The sequence below is a fragment of the Prunus dulcis genome, chromosome 8 (genome assembly GCF_902201215.1).
Source record: "Prunus dulcis chromosome 8, ALMONDv2, whole genome shotgun sequence".
Lineage (NCBI taxonomy): Eukaryota > Viridiplantae > Streptophyta > Magnoliopsida > Rosales > Rosaceae > Prunus > Prunus dulcis.
The window spans coordinates 3,962,174-3,974,098 of NC_047657.1; the positions used below are offsets into that span (position 1 = coordinate 3,962,174).

Here is an 11,925-nt window from a genome sequence, read left to right on the forward strand (position 1 = left end):
TATATATTTTTGCTTCAAACGCTTTTATTTTCGTGGCATGTTTAGTTACTTAGAATGATGGAAGTTATGAATCGAGGAAGTCGGGACAAGGGGGTAGAAGGAATATGCATAAGATCAACTACTCTCCCCTTCAATTATTTATAAATTTAAAAAAAAAAAAACCCCCCAAATTGGTCAAAAAGATAAACTAAGTGGAAATAAAAATAGCAAAACCAAAATAAAGCGGAACAAAGTATTGTTCTTATTATTGACACAGAAGACCCAAAAATTTGAGTTCAAAATTTGACGACTCTTCTTGTACAAGCAAAAGCACTTTTATCTTCATATGGCTATACAAACCCCACAACAATTGAAATATTGAGTCAGCGTCCCACAACATTTACATTAAATTTCTCCGAGCAATTAAAATCACAATATGGGGCTCCGAACTTGAACCTATGCGGAGACACTAGACAAACTCTTGAGACTCTCAAAAATGGGGTCGATTAAGGCATGAGAGCCACTGGTGGCCGCAAACATCAGGTGTTTAGGTGCTTCTGCTCTATCGAAATAAAACGATCCTGATACCAGCTTTTCTTTTGGCTGTAAAGCCAACCAAATTATGGTGTCTGCACCTTCCTCGTTTGTTCTAAGCTTTCCCGAAAGACTAAAACAAATTTGAGAGGAAGAAATAAGGGTAGAATAAAGGAAAAAGAATGAGATGGCAGATATGATGAACATATGGAAGAATTTAGAAGGTTAAGGATAAGTTCCGTACGCTTTAGAGAAACTTGGCAAACTCGTGGCAACCCCTGGTGTCTCAGCCCAACCTGGGTGCATTGAATAGAATCCAATCCCCTTGTTTTTGTTTATTTCAGCCCATTTCTCAGTTAATGCCACCTGAAAAATAACAATGTTAGCTCCAGAAAGTAGCTGGAAAAATAAATAAATACAGAACTTATGTTGAAACATAATGGGGATCAAAACAGAACGGATACTATCATATGGTATTTCTAAGTGTTAAGAATATCATCTGTGATGGGCTAAATATATCAAAACACAGAGGCTCATCCATCCTGGATTTGAGCCAGGAATTTCAACTCACAGGGCAAAGAAAAACATATTTAAGGAATATCATTTGGCATGTATTATTCATAGGTCCAGTAAGAAACTAAAATAAGGAACTGAAAAAGTAGCTAATCCTAACCATTAGAAATCTTTATATATCCAAGATTATACCACTCAAAGTTTAAATGTTTTAATCTTGGCCGCAAGAGTGTTTTTAGTCATGGATCTAGGGGTGCAAATTAGCTCCTCCTTATTTGACATAATTTAACATTAAAGTTTCCATACTAGTAACTCCTTTCAGACCAAGAAAAAAAAGTAATTCCTTATTGTTCATATGATGGAAGAAAAACTCAAGCCTTAAGTTTAGAACGCACTGCTTTCTACATCATTGCATGTGATATATCAGAAAGTTGTGTGCAAAAAGCATTTTCTACAACTTACTTTCTCGAATGCTTAGTTTTGCTCCCCTTAAATTCACAACAGGTATAATTGTATCACAATATTAAGTTCATCCTTCTTGACATTTGGTGAAGCATAACATAAAAAGGATAAACGTTCACTATGCAAACATATTATGTCTCTTACAGATCATCAAACCTGAACTCTCTTGTTCCGAGAATACTGCTGCACCCCATTAAAGTTTTCTTCACTAAACTGCAATAAGACATATATTTTGGAATCTGATAAGTATCAGATAGATAGAATTACGTTGCTAACAGAATTATATAGAAGCAGCTACCTGTAAATCCTTGGTCAAGGGTGTGGTGTACATTCCACCAGAAGAAACAGTAATAACCCGTGCATCAGGTGCAGCTTTCTCCAGCAATGGCAACATCAATTCCGTCATTGCATAGGTGCCCAATACATTAACAGAAAAGTTCAACTCAAACCTGGAATTTGAAATGACAAAAAAGAAAAAATCAAATTACATTTTAGAAACCGAATGTCTAAAACTAAGCTGTATATAGAGTAATCAAGGTCGCACCCTTCTGATGTGGTAATTCTATTATGCTCAAGCAGACCAGCATTATTCACCTAAAGGCAGTGGAGTATGCACGTTAGGTTCCTCAAAATCATGCAGAAAATCACAAGCAAGTAACCAAATTGCAAACTAACGTAATTACTTTAATTCATAATCCCAAAAAACCTGAAATACATTAAAAGAGAAAGGAGAAGAAACCAATGTGTACATATATATAAAGTTTAGATGACTGGTTATAAAATTAACAAGAGCCTCTTACATTTAACTGCAATATCATGTTACTAGCATATTAGAATGGATAAATTACCAATATGTGCACTGGAACATCCTTTGAAGAAAACTGCGACGCAAATGACTTGATATCAGAAACAGATGAGAGATCACAGACCTGCAAACTAAAATCATATTAAGCCATTTATGATCAAAACAAAAAAATTTACAATCTGTGTTTACTAGTTAACCACATAATTTGCTACAATATAACTTCCGACTAACCATAAAACACTTGAAAGGAACCCTAATAAATAAGACAATAAAAAGGATGCCATATATACCTCCAAATGAACATTTTGGTTTCCTGTGTTAGACTGAATTTTAGATTGTGCAGCTTCACCCCTCTCCTTATTTCGACATACCATATATACATTTGCCCCACTGAAAAACATTATATAAAGGAAAACAAAAGCAATGAATTAGTTCCTTAAGGTATATTTCTAACACCTGAAGTCAAAAATATATTAGCAACTAGCCAACAAATAAAGCAAGAAAAGCACCGTGATGCAAGTCCCTCGGCAGTCGCAAAACCAATGCCAGAATTGGCTCCTGTTACAATGCAATTTTTCCCTTCTATCCGAGTTTGCGTATCCTCTGGCTTGAATTTCTTTGAATGTTCTCTACAATGAATATACTTCAATTTACATTGTAGAGTGTAAAATAGACTATTGCCATGATGTTAAAGTTTTCACCCAGATCTCTAATGACCGTGAGCATTTTATTTCATAAAATGAGAAATTAAATTTAGCATCTAACATGGAAAAATTTATATGCTTTGCTATTCAACAAAGTAAATGAGCAATTTTTAATGAAAAGCTATAATCTTTACAGGGATCAATATGATCCCAATTAAATATATAGGAATTGGAGCTTACATGAAACCAGACTTGGTGAAATTCAGATACCCATAAATCCCAAAAGCTGTTTGTCTCCATGCCTGTAAGAGAGAAAAAAAAAAAAGTTCAAAATTTAAAGGAAAAAAGTCATAATTAAAAACATAAGACTAAATAGAATTTTTATTTTATTTTATACAAATTGAAGGAAAATAGAACTCAATCTCATCAATGGACCTTGAGAAGAAACATTGTAAGAGCTCCAACGTATAAGTGAAGTTCAAGTCTGACAGACACTGAGGTCTCCTGCAGTTTTTGTGTCTTTTGGGGTGGAAACTCTCCCATGTGGTTTTAGAGGAATTTACTTTTTATTTTTTGTTCAAATCGCCGCCCATGTGCGCATCTCGTGTAGGAATTAAAGTTGCAGTTTAATAGTCTGACGTTATGCCACGTAGCAGCAAATGCTGCCTCTCCCTCTAGAGCAGTTCCAGCTGAGAAGGCAGGGGGCGGGCTGGGGGCATTTTGAGCCCAAATTGCGTTTCCAGCAGTAAAGGTTGGCCCGGGCAGGAGGTTGGGGCCACCAGCTTAGGCTGGCCCGAGAGGGAGTTCGCCCGCCCGTGAGCACGAGTTTCGGGCTAATGTAATTGCTGACGCCAGGCCAACGTCAGCCCACGCATTTGAATTTTTTTCATTAAAAAAATTTGCACGCGCGTGCTATAGTGGCCTCCAACTACTAGCAGCCATGTGGCATCGTCTGCGCTCTCCGATAGGATTTTTTCCTCTAATCCAACTACAGCCAATTTTTTTGCAATAAAATAAAATACCCAAAAATTAATGAATTTTTTTCTATAAATACCAGCCAATTTATTTGAAATTTGAAACCAAAAATTTTATCCGATTATGAGATATGAATAATATTGACACATAGGAACCCAAAAATCTTATCCGAAAATATTATCCAAATTAATTATTTAGGTAAAAAAATTTGTGGAAAAAACAAAAAAATGAATAGCATTTGCCCTTTGCCATGGCAACTGCTGGAAACACACATTACTTTTTGCAAGGGCAGTCACTATTCACATGAATAGTAGCTGCCCTAGCCCCCCTTGCCATGGCAAAGGGCAAACTGCTGGAAGTGCTCTTATATCAAACCATACTAGCCTCTTCGCACACGATTCCGCGCCTGCGAGAGGTTTTTTTTTTTAATTTAAAATTTATTTTAGAATTTAAAAATTAATGAGTAATTGTGTTCCGTAAAAATAGGATCCATTATCTAATTTTTATTTATTTTTAATATGAAAAGGTGTGAATTTACCATATTATCCTCATTTAATTAATAATTTCAATTCTTAATGTTTGCATTAACCAATGACATTTTTTGGTATTTTGAATGTTTTATTATTCTCTGCTTTTTGCTTTATATATATATAGATAAAGTAGCATTATTAGTTGCAGACATGGGTTGGCGCGGTCACAGATCTAGGATTGAAAAATAATTCGGGCTAATTTAAAATAATAATAAAATTCATAAATATTAACATGCTACAAAACCCACAACTCAATTTATTTTTATTTTTTTAAAAAAAAACAGAGAAACTAATTGTCCACAGTAGGGGTTTTCACACATTGCTTCTTGGGGCTCATCACTTGAGCTTCCGAAGATCACTCTCTTAGCATGAGAGAAACTTGTCCCGTGATCTCCTTGCTTGCATTACTCGGTGTATCCAAGGCCTCCAGCTACTCTTGCAAGTCTCTAGAATAAACAACTACCATCTTTGATGTTTGTTCTCCTTCTACAACTTTAAAGCTGGCGTCGCGTCTCCTCCGACGTCTTTCGCTCTCCTTTTTCAATTTTCAGATGACGCTCTAACAATCTTAAACCAAATTCAGTTCTGCCACCAACTGAGCTCTTAACAGTTGCACTTCATGAGATTTCACAATAAGGCGATGACCCACACTTGTGACTTATGCCGCACTTTGTGCGCTCAATGTCATGGCTTCGCTCACTACCCAGTTATCACCCCTTGTTCTCAGCACACGAACATTGCTTTGAGTCACTAAACTCCTCTTAACTCCAATGGCAACATCATTATCTAAGAGTATTGACTCGTTTACTATAATTGACCCTCGTGAGGAAGCAAAGTAAGGCATCCACATTGATGCAGCCCATTGGCCCCATGTCTGAGTTGGCAGAGTTAGGTTTAGATCGAGAGAAAATGGGAAGGAAGACGCCATTTTATTTCTGAGTTAGAGGGGATAGGTTTAGATCAAGAGAAATGGGAAGGAAGAAAATTGGCGGAGCAATTATTTTTTGTTTTTTTTTTTTATGAGTTCTGATTTTGTGTTTTCCCCTCGTTTCCTTTTATAGACGAAGTAAAGTATGACATGACCTTTCTGAACGAACATGTTTAGCAAAGTCGTCACGACTTTCCATGACATCTGTCACCCGTAATTTCTAAGAGATTGCCAGATTTGCGGGGATTTGTCTCCATCATTATCCTTGGAATTTGTAAGGGATAAAATAATTTTAAAATGACATTTTAAATTAAAGAATTTAAAGTAAGGAACTTTCAAAATCGAAAGAAAAGAAAGAAAAAAGAAAAAGAGAAAGAAGGAAAAGAAAGAAAAGAGAGAGAGAGAGAGAGAGAGAGAGAGAGAGAGAGAGAGAGAGAGAAGAGAGAAAGAAAAGAAAGAAAAAGGAGAGGAGAGAGGAGAGATGAGAGAGATAGGGCCAAAAAAAACAAACAAAATTTCGATTCAGGTGTGTTGGCTTTGTTATTTTAGACTAGAAAAATAAATAAATAATCGCCTGGGCTATAGCCCCAGGTTAGCCATAAGGATGATCCGTCATTGGGTTGGCGGATGTGTTTCCCACTATGCACCGAGTTCGAAATGCTCTCATTCCCGTAGTTTAGATTATATTAAAGTAAAATATCATTTATATAAAAAATAAAAATAAAAATAAAAGGTAATATTATTAGTTGGACCAAGAAACAGGTTAGCTTAGGGTGCACATTTGATCCCAACCAATAAGAGCATGCCTAATGCATGGGCAAGGGGCAAGGGGCAAGGGGCTAGGTGTTGTTTTGGCCCTTCAAAATAGTACTATTCACAAAATCTAGCCTCTCAAATTTCTGTGTGTGGTTCTAGTGGGGAGGGGGGCTAAGGACTAAAACTCAAAACTTTTTATTTTATTTGTGATAAAAATAAAAGGATTAGAAAAGCAACACAAAAATTTATTTTTGGAAACAATTTTGAGCAAATGAAAAAAAACAAACAAACACTTTTTTTTTCATTTTCATTTAATTTTGTACTAAGACAACATATATCTGTGCCTCTGGTACTCATGCTCAATTAGATCATTTCAAAGACTATCATGAACATAATAAGACCTAATTTGCGCATAACGATCCATATAACCCTCAAGATTTTGTCCGACTCTACCCACTGTCTCAAATTCTTCATCATTTGGTCGCTCATGGGTTCATTGGATCAACTTCTTTTACATCTAAATACTCTTCGTCTTTGGCATGCTCATCCTCCACAATCATGTTGTGCAGGATTACGCAAGCTATCATGATGGTTCGAAAGGTAGCCCTATTCCACATTCGAGCAGCCCTCAAATGATGCCAAATCAAGCTTGGAGTATACCAAAACATCGTTCGATGTCTTTATAGTATGCCTCTTGGTACTTGGAGAACATTTCTTTTTTCCTCTCATTATTGGGCTTTAGGAGCGTTTTCACAAAAGTACCCCACTTTGGATATTATCATCAACCAAATAGTAGCCCATGTTATAGTCGTGTCCATTGACATTGTACACCACCTTGAGGTGCTCGACCTGCCGTGAGTTCATTGAACACCGGTAATTGTCCGAGCACGCTGATATCATTTTGGGACCTAGATATTCCAAAATAGGCATGCCAAATCCAAGTGTTGAACGAGGCGACGACCTCTAGAAGTATAGTGGTTTTTTTTTTTTTTTTTTTGGGTGACCACTAAAAGCTCCAGTGGATGAGTATATGCGTCTTGGCACAAAATATCCCTCCTGAGCATCTTGTCATGGTCTTCCTTATATCGGTTGATGTACTCCCTACCGTTTTGAGAATCTGGTTTGGTGACCGAACTGGAGGAGGAGCTTTGAAATTTTGCCATGGTGCCAAGGATAAGAGCGTTTTTCATACGTTTACTCTCATCATCTTCTTCACAATCTCGATTCATCTTTTTGAAAAATCTCTTCATTGTGAAATGATAAGAAAACATATCCCAGTGTTCGATTTTGAAGTATAGAGATGAGTTTGTGAGAAGAAGATGAAGATGAAAGCCTATTTATTGAAGTTTGAATGTAGAAATGTAAAAAAGATAAACAAGTAAAAAGGTTTGGATATATATATATATATATATATGATTTAAAAAAAAAAGACTCAATTAGCCGTTGAAAACTGAAAAAATAAAAAAAATAAAAAAAAACTAAAAAGCCCATCAACTAGCCGTTAGAGTCATTGAAGGTGCCATGTGGTAGATCCTCATAGGCCATTGCATTTGGAAAAGCAGCTTTTGTTGCGTCCCTTTTTTTCAAAAGCTGACCGTAGGGCCCACTCTTGCCCAGGCCAGCACTTGGGCAAAATTAGTCCCTTTTCTTGCCCTATGCCAAATTGAATTGAACCAAACACATGCATTAGAAAGTGTTTTGTTTTTTTCTTTTTCATTTGAGGAAAATCTGGACCTAGCCCATGCCAGATAAGTCCCATTAGACATGCTCTAACAGTTCCACACCTAAGCAAATTAAATTGAAAGTTTAGTACACCGACTCATAATTAACCTGTGTTTAAAATATTTGTTAATCATATAAATTTTGACCCATCGAAAATGAGTTAACTCTCTTCTGAACTGAACTGATCCGTATCCAAACTTAAGTTTGCCAAAAATACGATAGCATTATGATCTTTTTATGCCATAACCAAAGGGAAATATACCAACTAAATTTTGGTCCAATGATACATTTCTTGTCAAAGCATTTCTACAACACTATATATAAACTGCAGTGCCCACAAGCTACTCTGCATCTAGACAATCGGATGAAATTATCAATGAAGTATTTCCCCAATACTATGTAGACAATAGTGCGTCACAAGCTGCAATATATATCTTTGTTTCCGTATTTGCTTTACAAACTTTAAATTGACCACTTCGAGTCATCGTAATTTTGAAAAGGATACTCAATATTAATATTAATCTTTTTATAATGTTAATCTAAGATCATGAAATATATAGGCTTATTTATGTACATGCCCCATATGCTTTCAAACTTGTCTCAGATTACCACATGTGTTTGCAAACATCTCAAAATACCCCCCAACCTTTAAAAAAAGGTCTCACGTTACCCTTTTCGTCAGTTTTTTAAGCTCTTCGAATTAGGGTTTCTCAGTTCTAACGAAGGTGGAAATTAGGTGAGAAAGGGAAATTGGAGAAGAGGGCTTAGGGTTTGTGTAAGTCTGAGGTTGGCTTCGATTTTTGGAGAATCTAGAGAAGAAATTATTGGCTTGGCGTTAGACTATAAGGCTAGAAAGTGCGAAGATGGTAGTGCTTAGAGAATCTGGAGGTTGTCAACCCATATGTAAGTGAACCCATTCTCACTCGATTTTCTTGATTTTGGCATGAGCATTGAACTGCTGTTAGTTTTTTTTTTTTTTTTTTTTTGGTGTGTATTTTTTGACTTTATGCTGGTCGTGGTGTGGTCATTGTGTGGTCCTTGCGTGTTCCTAGTCTGGTGTGTTGCTGGAGTGTTTTTTTGTTTTTTCATATACTTTTTTACTCTGTGGATCAAATAGCTGCATGACTTATTGAAGAAGGATGATAAGTGGTTTGAAGGTTATGTGGATCAAATAGCTGCATTGACAATGATCCTAATGCAAAGAAAAATGATGAGTTAGATAATGGAGAAGAGTCACCTACCTTACTTGCCCAAATAGCTCTTCACGTTAAGATGATGCAGTAGGTGAATTAAGAAGGAAGAAGATAGGATGCCAAAAGGTGAAGATTTCAGACCTGAATTTGATATGGCAAACCGAGGTTTCAAAATAGGTTTAACGTTTGCAACTGCTGAGTTGTTTAGAAAAGCTGTGAGGATATACTCCATTAATTGTAGAAGGGAGTTGATATTTATGAATAATGACTGTAACAAAATAAGAGTAGTCTGTGAAGAGGGCTGCCCTTTTGTTATTCATGCTTCAAGTGTTAGTGGTAGCACTTACCTGGAGGTGAAAACTTTTAATCCTACACATGTTTGTAGTAAGGGGACTAAAAATATACATGCCACTGCTAGCTGGTTGGCTAAAAGATATTCTGGGCAGTTAAGGCTCAATCCAAATTGGACTGCTTCTTCTTTTGCAGAGCAAGTTCACCAAGACTACGATTATAGACCATCTAGAGCAACTGTGTACAGAGCAAGAGCCATGGTAGTTGACATTGTAGAGGGGTCTTACAGTAAACAATATGAAGTCTTGTGGGATTCTTGTCATGAGTTAAGAACCAGAAATGTGGGAAGTACAATTATCATTAAATATGAAATGGAAGGTGATAGGCCACAATTTCAGAGAATTTACATATATCTTGCAGCCTGCAAGAAGGGGTTTTTGGATGGTTGTAGGCCTGTGGTTTGCTTGGATGGGTGTCATGTCAAAGGGCCTCATCGGCCAGTGCGTTCTGCAATGGGAGTTGATGCAAACAACGGAATGTTTCCACTTGCCTATGCATATGTAGAGATTGAGAGCAATTCAACGTGGCTGTGGTTTTTAGAATTATTGAGTGGTGATCTGAATAAAAAAGGTTAATAGATTATTGAGTTACGAATAGCCATGGTTATGTATTTATGACTGACAAACAAAAAGGTTAATAGATGTTGTGGATGCTCTATTCCCTCATGCAGAGCATAGACATTGTTTGAAACATCTATATGGAAACTTCTATTTGGAACACAGAGGTCTTACTTTGAAATATCAAATGGAAGCAATTGCTAGGACCACAACAATGCCATGGTTTCATGCAAAGATGAGAAAGATGTTGGAGTTGTCTAAACCTGCACATGATTGGCTTGTAGAGAAAGATCCTAGGCATTGGAGTAGGGCATATTTCAAGAGTGATTCCAAGGGTGACATGCTTATGAACAACCTATGTGATGCATTCAACCGTAGCATAATGGATGCCAGAGACAAGCCAGTTTTGATTATGCTGGAAAGAATTCGGTTGTATATAATGTTGTTGATGGCCGGAAGAAGGGTTTTCTGTAAGAAATGGCATGGACAAGTTGGGCCAAGAATTAGAAAGATATTAGAGAAAAACAAAGGAAAAGCTTAGTGGTGCATTCCTAAGGCTGCTGGACATAATAAGTTTGAAGTAATGCACCATAGTGGCCGCAACTTTGTTGTTGATTTGAATGCCCACGATTGTTCATGCCATGCTTGGGATTTGAATGGAATACCATGTTCGCATGCTTGTGCTGCAATAAGTTGGTTTCATGGGAATCCAGAGGACTTTTGTGATGCAGTGTACAAGAAAGAGGCTTATTTGAGAGCCTATGAACCAATGATTATGCCTATGACCAGCCAAGATCAGTGGATGAAGATTAATTTACCTGCATTACTCCCTCTGAAATACCACAAGCAGCCTGGTAGGCCTAAGAAGACAAGAAAACAAGCTGTTGATGAACCTAAACAACCTGCTAATCCATATAAGATTCCTAGGTATGGCATCCCTTTAAAGTATGGCAATTGCAGTGGAGAAGGGCATAATTGAATTAGTTGTAAGGTATGTGTCATTATAGGCTTATTGCTTTACATTTAAATGTATTTGATTTGGTTACTGACTTGATGAATTTTCTTATTAGGAACCTAGAAATCCCAACATAAAGGCTACTATCAAGAGGAAAGTTGCCAACGAAAAACTTGCAGTAAGTGCCACGGTTTCAACTATGTTTTCATCAATCAAAATTTCATATCATGGAAACTTCTAGTTATTATTATTTTTAGGTAAGAAGGAGAGATGATGGAGACCAAAGTAGCGGACAACAGAGTATGCAATTAAGGCAAAGGAACAAGCAAGCGATTCCCAAGTGCCTTCTCAATCCCAGGCTTCTGAAGTAGCTGATGCTTCTCAATCCCAACCATCTCAAGCATCTGAACTTGCCAAACGATCTCGAGTACAACAACGTAGGAGGATGATGAAAAATTAACAGAGGAGCCATTTTGTCAAAGATCCTTTTTTTCATCCTTGAATGTTGTGGAAGACTTTAATGGTCCAGACATGTTGTGGAAGACCTTTTTTCATCCTTGAACCTATTTTGGAACCTGTTATGGTTTTGCAACCTGTTTTGGGCAAGTTGTGCATATATTCCTAAGGTTGTTATGGTTGGAACCTATTTTGGAACCTGTTTTTGGTATTTTGGAACTTATTTTGGTATTTTGGAACCTGTTTTGGTTTGTGCATATATTCTTAAGGCTGTTATGGTTGGAACCTATTTTGGAACTTGTTTTGGTTTGTGCATATATTCCTAAGGCTGTTATGATTGGAACCTATTTGGGAACCTGTTTTGGTATTTTGGAACTTGTTTTGGTATTTTGGAACCTGTTTTGGTTTGTGCTTATATTTCTAAGGCTGTTATGGTTGGAACCTATTTTGGAACCTGTTTTGGTTTGTGCTTATATTTGGTTTGTGGGATTATTGATGTCTATTATGGATAATTGACCATTCAGTTGTCACCATTTGTAACATCTAAACAAGTTACCATTCATAT

General features: G+C 36.7%; 2 protein-coding genes across 3 annotated transcripts; one reads left to right on the forward strand and one right to left on the reverse strand.

Annotated features, from left to right (window-relative positions):
* Positions 1 to 218: 218 nt before the first annotated feature.
* LOC117637039 (dehydrogenase/reductase SDR family member 12) lies at positions 219 to 3,544 on the reverse strand. Of its 2 annotated transcripts, none has more exons than XM_034371789.1 (10): positions 3,373 to 3,544; positions 3,178 to 3,239; positions 2,803 to 2,922; positions 2,584 to 2,683; positions 2,337 to 2,417; positions 2,033 to 2,082; positions 1,787 to 1,937; positions 1,645 to 1,701; positions 758 to 879; positions 219 to 646 (listed from the first exon to the last, which is right to left on the reverse strand). In XM_034371789.1, exons 1-10 carry the CDS (start codon positions 3,478 to 3,480, stop codon positions 436 to 438), a joined length of 1,062 nt encoding a protein of 353 aa, XP_034227680.1. In that variant the 5' UTR covers positions 3,481 to 3,544; the 3' UTR covers positions 219 to 435. The 2 variants fall into 2 exon arrangements, with proteins under 2 accessions (XP_034227680.1, XP_034227681.1); XM_034371790.1 differs by having other exon boundaries at positions 2,803 to 2,936; positions 3,373 to 3,485.
* A 5,613-nt stretch (positions 3,545 to 9,157) lies between these two features.
* LOC117638283 lies at positions 9,158 to 10,928 on the forward strand. Its single transcript, XM_034373421.1, has 3 exons — positions 9,158 to 9,962; positions 10,063 to 10,378; positions 10,544 to 10,928. Exons 1-3 carry the CDS (start codon positions 9,158 to 9,160, stop codon positions 10,926 to 10,928), a joined length of 1,506 nt encoding a protein of 501 aa, XP_034229312.1.
* The last annotated feature ends 997 nt before the right edge of the window (positions 10,929 to 11,925 follow it).